The sequence below is a fragment of the Salvelinus sp. IW2-2015 genome, linkage group LG7, assembly GCF_002910315.2.
Source record: "Salvelinus sp. IW2-2015 linkage group LG7, ASM291031v2, whole genome shotgun sequence".
Taxonomy (NCBI): Eukaryota; Metazoa; Chordata; class Actinopteri; order Salmoniformes; family Salmonidae; genus Salvelinus; species Salvelinus sp. IW2-2015.
Window position 1 is genome coordinate 22,184,717 of NC_036847.1, and position 22,511 is coordinate 22,207,227.

At 43.2% G+C, this 22,511-nt stretch overlaps 1 protein-coding gene across 1 annotated transcript in view; it reads right to left on the reverse strand.

Annotated features, from left to right (window-relative positions):
- The window catches only part of LOC111966594 (synaptotagmin-2-like), an 85,837-nt gene that overhangs the window by 16,403 nt on the left and 46,923 nt on the right, over positions 1 to 22,511 (reverse strand). The window contains exons 4-5 of the mRNA XM_070444541.1: positions 3,017 to 3,105; positions 228 to 443 (exon numbers count right to left, since the gene is read on the reverse strand). Of these exons, the coding sequence (XP_070300642.1) occupies positions 228 to 417 (190 nt within the window). The 5' untranslated portion in view covers positions 418 to 443; positions 3,017 to 3,105. The remainder of the gene's footprint in view (positions 1 to 227; positions 444 to 3,016; positions 3,106 to 22,511) is intronic.

A 22,511-nucleotide genomic window follows, 5' to 3' on the forward strand; every position in this document is an offset into this window, starting at 1 on the left:
AACAAATTTGTAAACAACATCTCAGAGAAATACGCTTTTTGTGCGCATGAAAATTTCTCTGATCTTATATATCGGCTCAAGAAACATGGGCCTAACACTTTACATGTTGCGTTTATATTTTGTTCAGTGGTAATTTTCAATAAAAGTCATGCAATCTCATCTGGACAGGTCTGGGTGTTAGGTACTGTGCAACGTCCAGACCAGGCTCTCACCAGACAGGCACTCACATGGGATCTTGTCAATCTCGTTGAGGAACTTATTCTTGATGTCGTCAAAATCGCCGTTTTTGACGGCCTCTGTGGAGTTGTCAGCTGCGGTGGAGGCCACGGGGCCAGGGGCAACAGTTAAGACAGCGGCCCCAGTGGGCTCCGGTCCGACCATGGCTTCAGGCTTCTTCTTGAACAGGTTCCACTTCATCCTAGACGGCTAGGCCACACACAGTCCTTGTGAATAGAGAGAGAGGGCTGTTAACACAGAGTTGTAAATGAGTCCTACAGGTACATAACATTCTGGACTCCAAAAGTCTTGATTATAAGCATAGTTAGGTCATATCTAGTGAAAGAGAGTGACCCAGATCTAAGTATTTGACTGGTTTGTGACTCACTGACACTGCCCCGGTTAGAGGGGAATAAAGCATCCCAAAAGTTAACACGGAGATGAACATGGAGATGAACCTGGAGATGTAAATGGAGATGAACATGGAGATGAACATGGAGATGAACATGGGGATGAACATGGAGATGAACCTGGAGATGTAAATGGAGATGAACATGGAGATGAACATGGAGATGAACATGGGGATGAACATGGAGATGAACATGGAGATGTAAATGGGGATGGACATGGAGATGAACATGGGGATGAACCTGGAGATGTAAATGGAGATGAACATGGAGATGAACATGGAGATGAACATGGAGATGAACATGGGGATGAACATGGGGATGAACATGGAGATTAACATGGAGATGTAAATGGGGATGAACATGAAGATGAACATGGAGATGTAAATGGGGATGAACATAGAGATGAACATGGGGATGAACATAGGGATGAACATGGAGATGAACATGGAGATGTAAATGGGCATGAACATGGGGATGAACATGGGGATGAACATGGAGATAAACATGGAGATGTAAATGGGGATGAACATGGGGATGAACATGGGGATGAACATGGGGGTGAACATGGGGTGAACATGGAGATTAACATGGGGGTGAACATGGGGATGAACATGGAGATGAACATGGGGGTGAACATGGGGATGAACATGGAGATGAACATGGGGGTGAACATGGGGATGAACATGGAGATGTAAATGGAGATGGTTCTGTAAAGTTACAGAACCAGACAGATAATGAATATACACATGGAATGCAATGAATAGAGCAGGATGAATGTAGGCATTTTAAATGGACTACAACAGAGAATAAAAATGGAACAGAACTGCAATAGCACAATAGGTAAGGACTGTATCTAATAACCAGGTATTACATAATAGTACAATAATAACAACAGCAGAGTTAACGCAAACATCTTACCATACAATGAAATACCATAAAATGAAACTATACAAATGGGCAACATAAATAGCAAATATTACACATGGAAATTACACTAAAGGTAATAATAGCCAATACCAATATCAACTTCAGCATATAACATTGTATGAGATACGTAGTGATATACAAAGCCAAGCTAAACAACAACAACTTACTCTGTGTTCACGCATCCCATGCACATATGTCCACCCACATTTCAATAACAAAGCTGTCACCAGGGCAAGGAATCAAACTGCGACAAACAGCAGCTGAGTGTGATCCTCCATGTGTCAAAATAATGTTAGACTGAGCTAGAGCCGGATTCAAATCAAACTGTATGTCACATGCGCCGGATACAGGTGTAACAGGTGTAGTAGACCTTATCGTGAAATGCTTAGTTATGCAGTTCAAGAAATAGAGTTAAGAAAATATTTAGTAAATAAACAAGTAAAAAAATATAAAATTATAAAAAGAGTAACACAATAAAATAACAATAACGAGGCTATTTACAGGGGGTACCGGTACCGAGTCAATGTGCGGGGTTACAGGTTATTTGAGGTCATTTGTACATGTAGGTAGGGGTAAAGTGACTATGCATAGATAATAAACAGCGAGTAGSGGGGGGGGGGGGGGTGTCAATGTAAATAGTCCGGGTGGCCATTTTATTACTTGTTCAGCAGTCTTATGGCTTCGGGGTAGAAGCTATTAAGGAGCCTTTTGGTCCTAGACTTGGCACTCCGGGTATCGCTTGCCTTGCGGTAGCAGAGAAAATAGTTTACGAATTGGTTGACTAGAGTCTTTGACAATTTTTGGGGCCTTTCTCTGACACCGCCTAGTATATAGGTCCTGGATGGCAGGAAGCTTGGCTCCAATGATGTACTGGGCCGTACGCATTACCATCTGTGGCGCTTTATGGTCAGATGCCGAGCAGTTGCTGTACCAGGCAGTGATGCAACCGGGCAGGATGCTCTCAATGGTACAGCTGTAGAACTTTTTGAGGATCTGGGGACCTATGCCGAATCTTTTCAGTCTCCTGAGGGCGGAAATGTGTTGTCGTGCCCTCTTCATGACTGTCTTGGTGTGTTTGGACCGCGATAGTTTGTTGGTGATGTGGACACCAAGGAACTCAAAACTCTTGACCCGCTCCACTACAGCTTCGATGTTATTGGGGGCCTTTCGGCCCGCCTTTTCCTGTAGTCCACGATCGGCTCCTTTGTTTTGCTCACATTGAGGGAGAGGTTGTTGTCCTGGCACCACACTGCCAGGTCTCTGACCTCCTGCCTATAGGCTGTCTTGTCATTGATCAGGCCTACCACTGTTGTGTTGTCAGCAAACTTAATGAAGGTGTTGGAGTCGTGCCTGGCCACGCAGTCATGGGTGAACAGGGAGTGCAGGAGGGGACTAAGCACACACCCCTTAGGGGCCCTAGTGTTGAGGATCAGCGTGGCAGATGTGTTGTTGCCTACACTTACCACCTGGGGGTGTACCGTCAGGAAGTCCAGGATCCAGTTGCTGAGGGAGATGTTTAGTCCCAGGTGTCCTTAGCTTAGTGATGAAGGGGCTTCGAAGAGGGGTTTTGAAGGTAGAAAAACATAATGAGTTCATAAAAATTATTTCTGATTTCATTAAAGCCATGAGGATATGGGCAAACAAAAAGGATTTTTCATTTCTCAAATGCCAATTCTCTTCTCCACTGACAGAGATCCTGTCTGTCTCTATTGCTGCATGTGAATAATTGAATGAAGCTGACAACAGAAAGGATAAGCTTTATATTATTCAAATGGTCTAAGACTAGTTATAAATGTAGTATGGCGACGTTATGCAAGTTAATGTTGCGTAAGACAAATGGCTTGTGGAAAGACCGCAACTACTAAAGAGAAAGAACACCATAAGGGGATAACAAATGATGAACGCTGAAATAATGTGTTCTCTTTGCAGTGAGTCATCAGACATAGCTAAATGTGTATTTAAAAAAAAAATAAAAATCGGGAACATTTCAGTTAAAAAATAAAGGTTAGTGAAGAGGGACATTTTTCACATACTCTATAGCAGTGGTGGGCCGTCAGGGCCAGCAGGGTCTTTTCTGCTGGCCTAAACATCATCAGAATAAAATTTTTTTTTAAATATATTTTCCCACAAATATGTATTAAATTATTCCCCAGAGTAAGAGTTATACTCTTCATTTCCTAGCTTTCCTATTGGTTGCACTGCTTCCAGCCCCAGGTTGAGATTTGGAGGGCTGGTCTTTATGTTAGATCTTTTATCCAATCATATTCAGCCATCATGTGTTGCCAGGGGTCTAAAATCTGCCCTCAGGCCTTCAGAATCAACAGTGCGGGCGTTTGTAGCTTAAAGTGAATGGAAATGAAAATTTAGTGTCAACCAATCAGCTTTAGAGTTGGCTATTGTACGCCTGCTGGCTGGCTCCAGTGTTACACAGGAGCCTGCTAGCAGGCGTAGTGCGTGCAGGTCTTTTGATTGGATTACCAATATTGAGAGGCAGGTCCTATGGGCAGGTCTATGCAGATCTAGGAAACTGAATTTGATAAACGAATTAATTCACGTACTACTAAGCTGTTTTTTTTCAACCCACAATGGCGGAAGGAGGAGAAGATATCGATTTGGTCGAGGATATAATTATAACGCCATTCTCAAGACGAACTTTTCAAGAAAAGTTAGACATTGTAAGGAGAGGTCGCCCGACGCCGACGCTACAAAGCCTGTCACAGGCGGGAAAGGGGTTCGTTCGCTCGCCACTTTCAAAGTTCCAACTACGAGCGCTATCAATGGCTCACAGGCTCCGAGAAGCACTGCAAACTGGGAATGCCTATTATTTGCAAGTGATCGATTTGGTGTTTGGAGCCACACTGGCTTTGCAAACTTGAGTTGTCTAACCAAGGCAGCAACGAGACACCAAAGTACGGCTGGGCACTTACAAGCAATGGTGCTTTTGAAAACTTTTGGGGACACCGGAGTGGATCTACAGCTCAACGAACAAGCGCGCAGGACAACGGAGCTGCACAATGAAAAGGTGAAGAAAAATAGGGAAATATTGAAAAGACTCAGATTACACTGATTGTGTAATGTTTTTGGGTAAACACTGTTTACCCAAAAATGTCCATTTTTGTCAATTTCAAGGTGACGCAACGCCTGGTTATACTGCGTTTCTGTCTAAATGTATAGTGTCTAGAGCCATGGCATCATAATGATGGTAATAAGAGGTGGATTAATTCGGGTGGGACTGTGTAGGACCTCACTGAAGGCCCAGGCCCCAGGCCCACGGCACGCCACTGCTCTATAGTAATATTTAAACACTCTAGTGTGTTAGTTTTTTTAATAAGTTTGGATAAATAACTTGTATTGGTTTGGGGAGAGATCACATTACATGTACATTTTCTCTCTGGGGAAGATGTTCAGTCTACTGACAGGCGCTATGCTGTACCATCATGCCATCCATGTCACAGTGTTTCCTAATCGATCTCGCCTAATCGATTCCCCCCGATCTTGCTCATCCTTAATGCTCTGTCTCAAGAGTGTTGAGGCAGAAACTGTCTGGATTTCATTGCTTTTGCATGTAAACATATTCAATCTTTAGACAAGATAACCAGAAGGACCTTGAATGTTCCGCCGGCCTGTAAACCAGGAATGCTAGGGGGATGAACTGTCTGTACTTGCTCTTCCCAAAATGTATAGTAATTAACGACATCCAGACACTGGGTGAATAACACAGTGTGGATTATTCATCTGTGTAGGCAAACCATTCAAATTCTTACAAATAATGGCCTGCTGCCACTGATTGGGTGTGGGGCATGTCTGTTACAAAACATGTCTGTTACAAAACATGCCAAAAGTGTGATGGACTATATCAGGGGGGAGACATCGTTAAACATGAGGTATGTGTATAGCAACAGTCATCATTGTCCATTTCTTGGCTGAGCAGCCTTAGTCTTGGGTGTTTGGGTTGTATTATCAACAACCCAGTGATAATCACCAGCCAGCCAGGCTCTAATGCAGGTAGATTTATCCCTCTGTTTGACCCTCACGGCAGACTAAGCCAGGCAGAATTGAATTAACATTGGCAGAGATGGCGTGGAGGAGCGTTTTATCTCCTCTCCTCTCGAAGGGCAGCGGGGTAGTGGGCCCTGGAGGGGCTCAGAGGACCAGGGTTAGTCTACTGCTTTATGGCAGCCATTACCCCTGCTTTATGATCAGTTCTCACCACTCACTCCTGGGAAATTAATTATACATGGTGTTTTCCCTTTGAAGGAAGCCTTAAATTGAACACGAAATACCACCTCTTCAACACAAGCCAGTAAACAGCCAAAGAAACATATCAATATTTAGAATGTCTGAAGTCTTTCTTCTGCCTTAATGCCCTAACTATTTGCGAAATAGTCTGGTCGATATCATATCCCTAAATGAAATGCAATCTGCCATGAATAACCTTGTTTTCCTACACAACTGGTCTGCGCTTTTCTAACCCTTACAATCCTAAAGTAAAACTGACTCTGTCTAGACATGTCCTTAGAGGCAGCATGACAGATAAGCAAAACATTAGCAAATACTGACTTTACCTGCTTAAATGACAAATTTACCAACTTAACAACAAGCTACAAATCCGTGACAAGAAACAGTATCCGCTTTAGAGCCCCAGCTCTCAGTGTGCTTCTCACTTCGTTAGTTAGGGACTCCTCTACTTCTCCTCATAACTTCAAACAAAATGGCTGTGCTCCACATCCCTGAGCAACATGGCTCCTGGTATGATCTGGCGCTTATCACTAAGCACATTGACTCAGACTTGAACGGGTATCAAGGGCTTTTAGTCTGTATTCTTCATCTGCATATAAACACACTGGAATAAAACGCAGCTCACACACTGTTTTGTTGACTTCAAATAATCTCATCACAAAAGGTAAGAGATAATACGTCTTATTTCTGGTTTGCAGGATTTTTTCTAACTACCAGCTGAGATGGGAATGCTAGGGGATTACTGTTAGAAATCAACAATGCTTTGGTAGTCTCATAATGTTGGAGAGTTGTATTATCTATCTAAAGTTCAATATTTGCTCTGTTTGCCTAATGAATCATGGCAAAGCTATTTTAGGCAGAAAACTCCAATAAATGTGTTATACAAGCACTCTGTTCAATTGTCATTACCGTGTACATTAGTAATGGAGGTGTATATCTTGCTATGGTAGAGAGAAGACATTACAGTAATTAGAACCCAAGTCCAGAACAGATCCTGGGAAACACTCAGTATTAAATAGAGCCATGACTAAATGGAATTCTTTGCCACCCCGGGTAACTCAAGCTAGCAATAAAACCAGATTCAAACAAAATGAGGCCATGTGGCGGAAAGTGATGCGGGCGCTGGAGATAGTGGTGACGGCTAGTGGTCTGTGCATACAAACAATTTGATGTTTGTATGATGTCGTTGTTTGTATGTTGTATGTTTTCTACTGTTGATAAAACATAAAATAAAATAAAATAAAATAATTAATAATTTAAGCAGATTATAACAAAAACAGAAAAAATAACACCTTATGGCAAATCAGGGACTATGAGGAGACAGACATTTATATGCATTTTGTTTTGTATTTTGCATTGTATTATGTATTGGATTATGTATATGATATGTGGTTAAGATACGACTGTGATATGTGGTTGTCTCGCCTGGCTGTCTTAAGATGAATGCACTAGCTGTGGGTCACTGGTTGGGAGAGTCTGCTGAATGGCTAAATTGTAAAGCAAATGTATTGCTATATATATATAAAAGTATGTAGACTATTTCAGCCACATCCGTTGCTGACAGGTGTATAAAAGCGAGCACACAGCCATGCAATCTCCATAGACAAACATTGGCCATAGATAGGCCTTTCTGAATAACTCAGTGACTTTCAACGTGGCTCCGTCATAGGATCCCACCTTTCAAACAAGTCCATTCGTCAAATTCCTGCCCTGCTAGAACTGCCCAGGTCAACTGTAAGTGCTGTTATTGTGAAGTGGAAATGTCTAGGAGCAACAATGGCTCAGCCGCGAAGTGGAAGGCCACACAAACTCATAGAACAGGACCACTGAGTGCTGAAGCGCATAGCGTGTAAAGATCATTTGTCCTTCGTTGCAACACTCACTACCGAGTTCCAAACTGCCTCTGGAAGCAATGTCAGCACAGGAACTGTTCGTCGGGAGTTTCATGAAATGGGTTTCCATGGCCGAGCAGCAACACACAAGCCTAAGATCACCATGCGTAATGACAAGTGCTGCTGGAGTGGTGTAAAGTTCGCCGCCATTGGACTCTGGAGGAGTGGTAACGCATTCTCTGGAGTCACCATCTGCCTGTCCGACGGACGAATATGGGTTTGGCAGATGCCAGGAGGATGCTACCTGCCCCAATGTGTAGTGCCAACTGTAAAGTTTGGTAGAGGAGGAATAAAAGTCTAGGGCTGTTTTTCATGGTTCGGGCTAGGACCCTTAGGATTTCCCAGTGAAGGAAAATCTTATCTATAAAGCATACAATGACATTCTAGAAGATTCGGTACAACCAACTTTGTGGCAACAGTTTGGGGAAGGCCCTTATATTGTTTCAGCATGACAATGCCCCCATGCCCAAAGCGTGGTCCCTACAGAACTGTTTTGTAGAGATTGGTGTGGAAGAACAAATGGCCTGCACAGAGCCCTGACTTCAACCCCATCTAACACCTTTGGGATGAATTGGAATGCCGACTACGAGCCAGGCCTAATCGCCCAACATCAGCACCCGACCTCACTAATGCTCTTGTGGCTGAATAGAAGCCCCCGCAGCAATGTTCCAACATCTAGGGGGAAAACTTCCCAGAAGAGTGGAGGCTGTTACAGCAGAAAAGGGGGGACCAACTCTGTATCAATGTCCAAGATTTTGGAATGAGATGTTTGACGAGCAGGTGTCCACATACTTTTGGTCATGTAGTGTATATATACAGTTTATTGGGAAAGTATTCAGACCTTGACTTTTTCCACATTTTGGTACCTTACAGCCTTATTCTAAAATGGATTAAATAAATCAAATTCCTCATCAATCTACACACAATATCCCATAATGGCAAAGTGAAAACAGGTTTTTAGAAATTTAGCAAATGTATAAAAAAGCAACTGAAATACCTTATTTACATAAGTATTCAGACCCTTTGCTATGAGACTCGAAATTGAGCTCAGGTGCATCCTATATCCATTGATCATCCTTGAGATGTTTCTACAACTTGAATGGAGTCCACCTTTGGTAAATTCAATTGATTGGACATGATTTGGAAAGGCACGCACCTGTCTATGCAAGATCCCACAGTTGACAGTGCATGTCAGATCAAAAACCAAGCCATGAGGTCAAAGGAATTGTCCGTAGAGCTCCGAGACAGGATTGTGTCGAGGCACAGATCTGGGGAATGGTACCAAAACATTTCTGCAGCATTGAAGGTCCCCAAGAACACAGTGGCCTCCATCATTCTTAAATGGAAGAAGTTTGGAACCACCAAGACTCTTCCTAGAGCTGGCCGCCCGGCCAAACTGAGCAATCGGGGGAGAAGGGCCTTGGTCAGGGAGGTGACCAAGAACTCGATGGTCACTCTGACAGAGCTCTAGAGCTCCTCTGTGGAGATGGGAGAACCATCCAGAAGGACAACCATCTCTGCAGCACTCCACCAATCAGGCCTTTATGGTAGAGTGGCCAAACGGAAGCCACTCCTCAGTAAAGGCACATGACAGCCCGCTTGGAGTTTGCCAAACGATACCTAAAGATTCTCAGACCATGAGAAACAAGATTCTCTGGTCTGATGATACCAAGATTGAACACTTTGGCCTGAATGCCAAGTGTTTCATCTGAAGGAAACCTGGCACCATCCCTACGGTGAAGCATGGTGGTGGCAGCATCATGCTGGGGGGGGATGTTTTTCAGCGGCAGGGACTGGGAGATTAGTCAGGATCAAGCGAAAGATGAACGGACCTAAGTACAGAGAGATCCTGCTCAAGAGCACTTATGACCTCAGACTGGGGCGAAGGTTCACCTTCCAACAGGACAACAACCCTAGGCACACAGCCAAGACAACGCAGGAGGGCTTCGGGACAAGTTTCTGAATGTCCTTGAGTGGCCCAGCCAGAGCCCGGACTTGAACACGATAAATTTATCTCTGAAGAGACATGAAAATAGCCTTGCAGCATTGCTCCCCATCCAACCTGACAGAGCTTGAGAGATCTGCAGAGAAGAATGAGAGAAATTCCCTAAATACAGGTGTGCCAAGCTTATAGCGGCATACCCTAGAAGACTCAAGGCTGTAATTGCTGCCAAAGGTGCTTCAACAAAGTACTGAGTAAAGGGTCTGAATACTTATGTAAATGTCATATTATAATTTTTTTTTTTTTATAAATTAGCAAACATTTATAAAAAACTGTTTTTGCTTTGTCATTATGGAGTATTGTGTGTAGATTGATGATGGGCGAAAAAACTATTTAATCAATTTTAGAATAATGCGGTAACCTAACAAAATGTGGAAAAAGTCAATACTTTCCGAACGCAATGTATATATGTACAATACCATTCAAAAGTTTGGACACACCTACTCATTCAAGGATTTTTCTTTATATTACTATTTTCTACATTGTAGAATAATAGCAAAGACATCGAAACTATGAAATAACACATGGAATCATGTAGTAACCATTTTTTTAACAAATCAAAATATATTTTAGATTCTTCAAAGTAGCCAGCCTTTGCCTTGATGACAGCTTTGTACACTCTTGGCATTCTCTCAACCAGCTTCCTGACGAATGCTTTTCCAACAGTCTTGAAGGAGTTCCCACATGTGCTGAGCACTTGTTGGCTACTTTTCCTTCACTCTGCAGTCCAACTCATCCCAAACCATCTCAATTGGGTTGAGGTCGGGTGATTATGGAGGCCAGGTCATCTGATGCAGCACTCCATCACTGTCCTTCTTGGTTAAATAGCCCTTACACAGCCTGTAGGTGTGTTGGGTCATTGTCCTGTTGAAAAACAAATGATAGTCCCACTAAGTGCAAACCAGATGGGATGGCGTACTGCTGCAGAATGCTTTGGTAGCCACGCTGGTTAAGTGTGCCTTGAATTCTAAATAAATCACAGACAGTGTCACCAGCAAAGCGCCCCCACACCATCACACCTCCTCCTCCATGCTTCATGGTGGGAATCACACATGCGGAGATCAACCGTTCACCTGCTCCTCATCTCACAAAGACACGGCAGTTGGAACCAAAAATCTCACATTTTGACTTATCAGACCAAAGGACAGATTTCCACCGGTCCATTTGCTCGTGTTTCTTGGCCCAAGCAAGTCTGTTCTTATTTCTGTCCTTTCTTTGCAGTAATTCGACCATGAAGGCCTGATTCATTTAGTCTCCTCTGAACAGTTGCTGTTGAGATGTGTCTGTTACTTGAACTCCATGAAGCATTTATTTGGGTTGCAATTTATGAGGCTGGTAACTCTAATGAACTTATCCTCTGCAGCAGAGGTAACTCTTGGTCTTCCTTTCCTGTGGCGGTTCTCATGAGAGCCAGTTTCATCATAGCGCTTAATGGTTTTTGGGACCGCACTTGAAGAAAAGTTCAAAGTTCTTGAAATGTTCCATATTGACTGACCTTCATGTCTTAAAGTAATGATGGTCTGTCGTTTCTCTTTGCTTATTTGAGCTGTTCTTGCCATAATATGGACTTGGTCTTTTACCAAATAGGGCTACCTTCTGTATTCCACCCCTACCTTGTCACAACACAACTGATAACTCAAATGCTTTAAGAGTGGCAAAGGTAGGCCGTCATTGTAAATACAATTTTTTTTTCTTAACCGACTTGCCTAGTTAACGTTTAAATAGAAAAATACAAAATAAAAAAGAAATTACACAAATTAACAAGGCACATCTGTTAATTGAAATGCATTCCAGATGACTACCTCGTCAAGCTGGTTGAGAGAATGCCATGAGCGTGCAGAGCTGGCTACTTTTAAGAATCTAAAATCTATTTGTTTTACACTTCTTTGGTTACTACATGATTGCATGTGTGTTATTTCATAGTGTTGATGTTTTCACTATTATTCTACAACGTAGAAAAAAAGTCTAAATAAAGAAAAACCCTGGAATGAGTAGGCGTCTCCAAACTTTTGACTGGTACTGTATGTTAAGTATATATTTCTGTTGTTTCCTGTTTGGACCCCAGGAAGAGTAGCCTCAGCAGGAGCTAATTTTGGATCCTAATAAATACTAAACTATACTAATCGCATTACTTTTGTTTTAGCATAGATTTTCTTTTCGGGTTTTAAGCCCTTGAGTCATGCTAAATGAGTCATGATAAAGCAGATTCTAGTCACACCTCAATGTGGACTCTAGAAAGCGTGCTTCTCCTGTGTGTTCTGGTGTTGTCTTGACTAACATATTACCCAGCTTAAACAAAAGTGAAATTTGTACTTCCTTCTAATTATGGGCCAGACTGGTCAATGGCAAAGAAATCCAAACTGATCCCTTTAAAAGGTGCCCACAGGCAACGTGCTTAACGTTTTACCCTACCACAGTCAAGCATTACATAGACAAACCGAAACATACTGTATTCACATAGGTACAGAGATCATTCTTTGCCATCTGTGGATGATGTGTACTTCAGATATTACATTTAAGCAGACACTCTTATCCAGATAAACTTACAGGACCAATTAAAGTTACGTTATCAGGAATCAAGGTAAGACCCAAGTGCAGACTGTGTGAAGTAACAATGTTTATTGTAACCACAGCGGCAGGCAAACGATAGATCAAGGCAGGCAGGTGTCGATAATCCAGAGCAGAGGCCAAGGTACAGGACGGCAAGCAGAGGTCGGTAATCCAGAGGTGGAGCAAAGGTACAGAACGGCAGGCAGGCTCAGAGGCAGGCTCAGAGGCAGGCTCAGAGGCAGGCTCAGAGGCAGGCTCAGAGGCAGGCTCAGAGGCAGGCTCAGAGGCAGGCTCAGAGGCAGGCTCAGAGGCAGGCTCAGAGGCAGGCAGTGGTCAGGTGGGCGGGTACAGGGTCAGGAGAGGCAAAGGTCAAAAACTAGGAGGGCGAGGAAAAAGAGAGACTAGGGAAAACCAGGAGCTGAGACAAACCACTGGTAGGCTTGAACAAACAAGATGAACTGGCAACAGACAGACAGAAAACACAGGTATAAATACACAGGGGATAATCGGGAAGATGGGTGACACCTGGAGGGGGGTGGAGACAAGCACAAAGACAGGTGAAACAGATCAGGGCATGACATACGTGCCTTGCTCAAAGGGCACACACAGATTTTTCACCTAGTCGGCTCAGGGATTCAAACCAGCGACCATTCGGTTGCTGGCCCAATGCTTTTAACCACTAGGCAACCTGCCGCGACCTACATGTACAGTATGCTGATGAGGTATGGGGGAAGTGGACGTGATTTACATACTACAGTACTGGCAGTGTGACAACAACATTATCCATGTAGCTCCATCTCCATGCATCATAGCGCTCTGTTGTTTCTCAGAGGGCTGATTAGCACGCCGGTCAGTCCTAGTAGCAAATAACATGAGGAGAGTGAGCACTGTGCAGTAGCAGTGCAGCTGTTTCATTAGCTTCACAACATCAAGTTCCCTGACTATAATTAATTAACACACTCCTACAGCCAGACAGACAGACACGTCCTCTGTTTTACGCTGGTCCCTGACAACCTCACCTCCATCCCACTTCTGCACAGCTGTTAGCCAGTGCCCAGTCTGTGTCCGGACGTGAGCTAACATTCTGATTATACTCCTCTTTGTAAATGTTGTTATATTCACAAGGAACGTTAGCTTAGCCAAGGACAGTCATGGTTGGTTGGTTCGTTGTTTGTCAGTTGTTAGGTTTGACTGAGCAGTGAAATTGTACTGAGCAGTGAAAAAGTAAACCAAAAGCAGTCTGTCTGTTTTTCAAGGCAACCTTTACTTAGATAGTCCTTAGTTTGAGGTATTTTCTTAATATGTAAATGTTGTACAAATTTGCCCTTTCCATTTTAACACCAAGCAATTATATCCATCCAAATTGCACAGAGCGACTCTAGGCACAAATTAATTGCAATAAGTTGTCAAAGAAATGCATTTTTAAATAATTGCTCCAAGACATGACACGACCAAGCACGGTGACACTTATCATAAACGAACATGAATGTCTTAGTTACGCTAATGGAAATAGAAAAAAATATTGTCTGTAATAACGGTGAGTCACTCCTGACCGATGCCCTCCCCCTAGTCTATTTGAGCTGATCATCCCAGCCGTATAACAACACCCTGCATCCCACTGCTGGCTTGCCTCTGAGAATAAGCAGGGTTGGTCTGGGTCAGTCCCTGAATGGGAGACCAGATGCTGTTGGAAGTGTTGTTTCCTGGGGATATTGCCCTGTTTAAGGTGCTGTCTTTTGGATGGGACTTTAACAGGTGTCCTGACTCTCTGTGGTCACTAAAGATCCCATGGCACTTATCATAAGAGTAGGGGTGTTAACCCCGGTGTCCTGGATAAATTCCAAATCTGGCCACCTAATCCTCCCCAGCTACCAATTGGCTCATTCTTCCCCTGTAACGATTCCCCAGGTCATTGCTGTAAATGAGTAAAATAAGGGTCAAATAAAACATATTAGGAGCCAGACAGACATTGTTAGGTTGAACAGAACACCCTTATTGGATATAGCCTATTGTGGTTGTTCTTTAGTCGATTGAGTATGCAAGCCTTCACTTTAAACATATTAAGTCCCTCCTCCTTTAGAACAACTCTTATACTTACTAGCTTTATAGACCTGATTTGTTTTCGTGACAATGTTTTGTTGCATTAGAATGCTAGCTGAATGGGCCAACTTGAGTTTCCACACATTCAACTGTTGAGTTGAAAACAAGGCTTGGGATGCCGTTTCAATTAGCGATAATGTGCAGATGTGTTTCCTAAACTCTTTACTTCCCTTGACATGGCAATCTACCCCTCCTGAAATGGACTGGGGACTCCCAGAGCCTTAATGGCCTCGTTATTGTACACGTTTTAATAGGATTACTATGAAACTAGAAGAATGGCTGCCGCCTTTCTGCTTATTTACCATCTGAGGGTGGTACGAGATGGAGAGGCTGATCTGGACTGACTGACTGGCTTCCAAAATTACGTTATTTGGTTGTTGTTGAGTGTAGTCATTCCTGATATCAGTAAAATAGACTGTGGAAAACTACACTGTGGTACTTAATCTGGGTTGGAGTATCTTTCAAAGACTGCTGGCTGCTGAATACTGTATGTCACAAAGCACAATTTAATGAATGTCCGCTATGTTTGGTGGATGATGTCTAAAGGTTGTATTTGAAGTGTTATCTGCCAGAGAGAGACATCCTCACAGGCAATCATCTCACATATCACATGCCCTATTTTCTTTGACAGTATTTTTAGCTGCAACCTCCTACACAGTATCTGTAGTCAGTTCATTTGCAGCATCAATTTCTCAGTCTCCAATAATCAATATTTTAAGTGAATGTGATCTAAATAAAGCTGAGAACTTCAGACAGTAGATGTTTTACTAACACAGCCAACAACCATCATGCAGAAAACAACAGTCACTGTCACAGCAGGTTTTAGAGCTCTTAGCTCAGTCTATACTTTAGGTGGTATTTTATTAGGATCCCCATTAGCTGTTGCGAAAACAGCAGCTACTCTTCCCGGTGTCCACAAAAAAAACATGAAGCATGACATAATACAGAACATTAATAGATAAGAACAGCTCAAGGACAGAACTGTATACATTTAAAACGTCACACATTGCCTACATATCAGTACATATACACCAACTATTTAGGTCAAATAGGGGAGAGGCGTTGTGCCGTGAATTGTTGCTTTATTTGTTTTTTTAAACTAGGTTGCTCTTCACTTGAGCAATCTGAGATGGAAGGGAGTTCCATGCAGTAACGGTTGTATATAACACTGTACCGTTTTTCTTGAATTTGTTCTGGATTTGGGGACTGTGAAAAGACTGGCTTGTATGGTGGGGTAAGTATGTGTGTCAGAGCTGTGTGTAAGTTGACTTTGCAAACAATTTGGAATTTTCAACACATTAAGTGATGCAGTCAGTCTTTCCTCGACTTTTAGCCAAGAGAGACTGGCATGCATTGTATTGATATTAGCCCTCTGATTACAGTAAAGTGCAAGACGTGCTGCTCTCTTCTGGGCCAGCTGCAGTTTTTCTAGGTCCTTCTTTGCAGCACCTGACCATATGACTGGGTAATAATCAAGATAAGATAAAACTGGTGTACTGCAGTTTGACTCTGACCTGGAGCCTTCTGGGCTTGTGCCACACTGAATGCCCCCAATAGTCTAGTAGTGTCTAATTCTGCAGTCAGGGAACTGTAATATCCTTTAATTAATTGAAGTAATTATATGAATAGTCATTGAGCGGCAGTATCCAGCTGACTCATCGGGGTCCAAGCCCTGTGTCATCAAACCCAAGACCACCTCAGATTCCAAGGATTCAAGAGTGGTTTAAGAATCAGGAATACAACATGTCATTGGGTTGTGATCTTAACTCTGAAAGATATGAAATGAGGAATCTAATCGCTGGACATTAGCCAAACATTTGATAGCAAGAAGACGTACAGTAATACACCAGGAGTGGTCTGGAAAGGTTTCAGCTTATCAGGTGTCCACACCAATGCCGACAGTAGGTAAGAACATTCTTTCCCATCCCCAACTCTCCCATTCCTGTACAGACAGGGGTCTTTCCTTCTTAATGACATATAGCAAGGGAGGGTGACAGTTGCACATTCACACAGGCATTGATTGCCACTACTTTGTCATCAGTACTGCTTGAGCAGTTCCCCAGGAGAGGACATTTACAGTGACATGGAGTGAGTCACACCTGCACAGCATACACATACAAACAGATACACACACACACTACACAGACATGTACAGTTAATTGCACACACACCCACACACACTTATGCAAACCTCTGCTGTGAAATGTATTGTGGACACCTGACAGTCCAACTAGAGATCAATAAACTTGCAATACAGTGCAATCCACTTCATGTCAAGTCTTGTCACAGTGGATAGCTTGTAGAAATTAATTCCTTCTTGTCACTTCAATTTTAATTGTCACAAAATCATTTCAGAGGTCCAACCCAAGAATATCGGAAAACCCAATAAATTAATGGATTCTGTCCTAAGAGCTCAGGATAAGGATGTCAAAGAAAAGGAAAAGCTTTGTGGATGATCTGGTTGAACTGAACCAAAGAAAAGTATTTCTCTAACGTGTAACATTGTGCCCTGACAGTACTAAAGGGAAGATTTACAAACCGGGTGGCATGGATAAAACAATGGTAGCTAACTCCTACCTGCAGCTGATTGTGACTCAGCTGTTATCTGAGGGATCGTTCAGAAGGCTTGGCGACAGGGTTGCTGTTTGAATGTCCAATGAGGCCTGAGATCATTTACAGCTAGGCTCCCTCTCTCTCCACCCTACCCAACCCCATACCCCAGCCTGTCCCTAGATAGGCCGATTAATCATACTGCCACAGAGATAGTGAGCCAATCTGCATGTGAAGCTGTAGTGAAAACAGAGAAAGAGCCGGGTTTCTGCAGCAATGCAGATAGGACGACATCTATTGGGATCCCATCCCTCTCGTTTCAAAATGGAGGACAAATACAATGGATGCTCCTGCAATGATAACTAAAGGTTTCTGTGTCAGATGTAGTCTCACATTTACTAAAGGATATCTGATGAGGCCCTGACATGAAAGCCATTTTATGTGAACATATTGCTTGCTATGATGAGATATTATGATTTGAAACGATATTTGGAAAACTCTAACAATCTTATTAACATATACTCAGTCCCCTTCAGTACTTCTACGACTTACTTTCAACCCCAAGTTACTTCTGGAGGACAACCCAGAGCTATCTGCTACAAGCGGTGGGAAAAACAGCATCTAAAAGTGGCATGGGGCTTATCTTTCACCTTTGCAGATAAAAAACTGTTGAAAATGCCTTATCAGCAGCAGGGCGGTTGTGGAAGGCTGGGACTAATGGCAGGGCCTGGACCTGCCACTCTCTCCAAACGTCTGCCTGGCATTCAGCGCAACACCACAAGGCCAGCCAGCCAGCCAGCCATCCAGCCCCTCTCTCTCTCCCTCACCGTCTCTCTCTCTCCCTCACCGTCTCTCTCTCTCCCTCACCGTCTCTCTCTCTCTCTCTCTCACCTGGCCTGCGTGACACAGTTGACAGCTGAGAAATCATATTTGTTACTGTTGTTGGGTTGATGTATAAGAGGAAAGAGTGAAAGTAATCATAACATAACAGCTAATCATAGGCCCATAGTTGCTTTGTAATCAGCATAGTTGAGAACAAATTTAAAATGCATGCTCTGGGTTCAGCCTTTGAAAAACATGATTTAGTCTCGAATCAACTAAAATATTCCAAGTTCAAAGAGAAAACTAAATCGGAAGGGTTGTAATTCAGCCTGCTTTGTGGCTTTGATTTTTGTTCCCATGATCTGCTTACTGTAGCTAGTCATTCGTGCAGTATTAGAGCCGTGGTGACGGGAGAATGGTATTATCCCTTGTTTCTCACAACAAACAGGTCTATACCTAATGAACCGGCTGCACATTGGCCTGAAGACGGAAACAATGCACTGGAAACATGAAGAATAAGGAAGTATGCATTAAAACTCAATTACACACATTAACCAACATACAAAATAGGCAATCACTCACCAAAACATGAAAATAATGATTAATTCCACCCAGGAAACTATTAAGGAAGCGGCAAGTCCTCTACAGTGAATTCTGAAAGTATTCAGACCCCTTGACTTTTTCCACATTTTGTTACATTACAGCCGTATTCTAAAATGGATTAAATAGTTTTTTCCCCTCATTAATCTACACACAATACCCCATAATGACAAACCAAAAACTGTTTTTTAGAAATGATTGCTAATTCAAAAACTGAAATATCACATTTACATAAGTATTCAGACCCTATACTCAGTACTTTGTTGAAGCACCTTTGGGCGCGATTACAGCCTCGAGTCTTCTTGGGTATGACGCTATAAGCTTGGCACACCTGTATTTGGGGAGTTTCTCAAATTCTTCTCTGCAGATCCTCTCAAGCTCTGTCAGGCTGGATGGGGAGCATTGCTGCACAGCTATTTTCAGGTCTCTCCAGAGTTGTTCAATCGCGTTCATGTCCGGGCTCTGGCTGGGCCACTCAAGGACATTCAGAGACTTGTCCCAAAGCCACTCCTGCGTTGTCTTGGCTGTGTTCTTAGGGTCATTGTCCTTTTGGAAGGTGAACCTTCGCCCCAGTCCAAGGTCCTGAGCACTCTGGAGCAGGTTATCGTCTAGGATCTCTCTGTACTTTGCTCTTTTCCTCTTTTCCTGGAACCTGACTAGTCTCCCAGTCCCTGAAGCTGAAAAACATCCCCACAGCATGATGCTGCCACACCATGCTTCACCGTAAAGATGGTGCTAGGTTTCCTACAAACGTGTGATGCTTGGCATTCAGGCCAAAGTGTTCAATCTCGGTTTCATCAGACCAGAGAATCTTGTTTCTCATGGTCTGAGAGTCTTTTAGGTGCCTTTTGGCATACTCCAAGCGGGCTGTCATGTGCCTTTTACTGAGGAGTGGCTTCCGTCTGGCCACTCTACCATAAAGGCCTGATTGGTGGAGTGCTGCAGAGATGGTTGCCCTTCTGGAAGGTTCTCCCATCTCCACAGAGGAGCTCTGGAGCTCTGTCAGAGGGAACATCAGGTTCTTGGTCACCTCCCTGACCAAGGCCCTTCTCCCCTGATTGCGGCCAGCTCTAGGAAGAGTCTTGGTGGTTCCAAACTTCTTTCATTTAAGAATGATGGAGGCCACTGTGTTCTTGGGGACCTTCATTGCTGCAGACATTTTTTGGTGCCCTTCCCCAGATCTGTGCCTCGACACAATCCTGTCTCGGAGCTCTACGGACAATTCCTTTGACCTCATGGCTTGGTTTTTGCTCTGACGTGCACTGCGAACTGTGGGGAATTATATAGAGAGGTGTGTGCCTTTCTAAATCATGTCCAATCAATTGAATGTACCACAGGTGGACTCCAATCAAGTTGTAGAAACATCTCAAGGATGTTCCATGGAAACAGGACGGACCAGAGCTCAATTTCGAGTCTCATAGCAAAGGGTCTGAATGCTTATGTAAATAAGGTATTTATGTTCATATATTTTCATACATTTTCATACATTTGCTAACATTTCTAAAAACCTATTTTTTCTTTGTCATTATGGGGTATTGTGTGTAGATTGATGAGGAACATGTTTTATTTAATCAATTTTAGAATAAAGCTGTAACATAAAATGTGGAAAAGGGAAAGAGGTTTGAATACTTTCCGAATGCACTCAATTTATATATATACAAAAGTATGTGGACACCCCTTCAAATTAGTGGATTCTAGCTCAGTGACTTTCAACGTGGCACCGTCATAGGATGCCATCTTTCCAACAGTCAGTTCGTCAAATGTCTGCCCAGCTGGAGCTGCCCCGGTCAACTGTAAGTGATTTTATTGTGAAGTGGAAACGTATTGGAGCAACAAGTGGTAGGCCACACAGGCTCACAGAACGGGACCGCCGTGTGCTGAAGGGCGTAGTGCATAAAAATCGTCTGGTTGCAACACTCACTCCCAAGATGCAAACTGCCTCTGAAAGCAACATCAGCACAATAACTGTTCGTCGGGAGCTTCATGAAATTGATTTCCATGACCGAGCAGCCGGATACAAACCTAAGATCACAATGCGCAATGCCAAGCGTCGGCTGGAGTGGTGTAAAGCTCGCTACCATTGGACTCTAGAGCAGTGGAAACGTTCTCTGGAGTGATGAATCACTCTTCACCATCTGCCAGTCCGACGGATGAATCTGGGTTTGAGGTATGCCTGGAGAGTGATACCTGCCCAAATGCATAGTGCCAACTGTAAAGTTTGGTGGAGGAGGAATAATGTTCTGGGATTGTTTTTCATGGTTCGGGCTAGGCCCCTTAGGATTTCCCAGTGAAGGGAAATCTTAACTCTGAAGCATACAATTACATTCTAGACAATTCTGTGCGTCCGACATTGTGGCAACAGTTTGGGGAAGGCCCTTTCCTGTTTCAGCATGACAATGCCACCGTGCACAAAACGAGGTCCAGGATTTCACAGTATTGGACTCTTTACAAACATGAATATGGCAAAACATCAGCAAGTAGAAATGGCAGGAGCGCAGTGGACACTGTGTGTCTACTGTGAGATAGGGGGACAGGACACAGAATAGTTCAAATGAGGCTCTTTTCTACATTTCTTTTAGTGGGACACCAGCTGTCAATTCACCAGCTGCTGGACCTGAGAAGCAGAGACTGAGACAAACTATCTGAATGTAGTCATTAAGGGATTTGGCAGGCTGAGCTATGGGAGTAAAAAGGCCCGAATGAGCCTGCCTGAATGTTTTGGAGGCTGAAAAATGACACAGTTTTGAGAGTTATCTTCTAACATCCAACAGTCAGCAAAGTAGGTCATTTTAAAGCAGTTGTTAATCACAATAAGAATGTGGTGGGTGTTTTTTACTGATGGGAAACATTTCAGTCAATGATTGGTTTCAGTCCATGAGGGTTCTTTTCCCCCCAAACACAGACATGCTCATTTGTTTTCATCTGAGTACAAGACTGTGATAGTCATGTGACCACTCCACCCCCACTCCTGAAATGTATTGGCTGGGAGTGAGTGGTTCAAAAGCAGAGACAGAGACTCTGTGCTTGAACAACATTGCAGTCAACAGTGCAGGTGACTGCCTACTGACTGATCTGCAAAGAACCTTGCATCATAAATAACTACTCATTATTATTTGTTGATCAGTCAGTCACAATGTATCTATGATACATTACAGTTTTCATCTTCTTGAACATGGCCAATGTCTCCAGGGACAGGATCAACGTAGTTGGTTGGTTTGCATTTTAGGAAGTCACTTCAGGACACAGAGTCTGGTGAGGGGCAAAGACTAATCTAAGACACTTCACTTCTACTTCCGATGGAATGGCGGAAATGCTTACACTTGTCGCTTTATTTAAATTCCATACAATAAAAATGTACATTTATGGCTCTCATCTCAATGAGATATAAAGCTACCGGTAAAAACATGTATCCTGATTCAAAGGCGCTTTTTATTTTCATTCGAGAAAGCTGTATGAAATCATCAATATCCTTTGTTCTGGTGCAGAACTACATCAGTGTACTGTCCTGGAGCAGAGCCCAACAATGACACCCAGCAGCACTATCGAGGTGTGAAGTGACCAGCCCGAGATAGCCAGCTATGTCCTTGGAACTGTCCCCTCACAGCTCTGCCTGCCAGCCTGCCTGCTCTAGCTACATGGCGCACAGGACACATCGTAAAAAAATGCATCCTGTAGCTCTTCATAAAACCCCCATGGCTTTTCTCCGGTTTCCCCTCTCCATACTCCTCAGTGTATCTGTCAGCCTCTGTCTTATCTGCTCCTTCTTTGTCCTGTCCTAGCTTACACGGACCTGAGGGAAGACTACAGGGTACCCCCTAGGCTCCTGCCCCAGTATAGCCTGGTTTAGATCTTATCTGTTGGAAAGATATCAGTTTGTCTCTGTGGATGGGTTGTCCTCTGACAAGTTTCGGTGTTCCTCAAGGTTCTGTTTTAGGACCATTATAGTTTTCACTATATATTCTATCTCTTAGTGATGTCTTTCACAATGTCAACTTTCACTGCTATGTGGACGACACACAGCTGTACATTTCGATTAAACATGGTGAAGCCCCAAAATGGCCTACCCTGGAAGCCTGTGTTTCAGACATAAGGAAGAGGATGGCGGCACATGTTTTACTTTTAAACTCGGACAAAACATAGATGCTAGTTCTAGATCCCAAGAAACAAAGAGATCTGCTGTTCGATTTGACAATTAATTTTGAT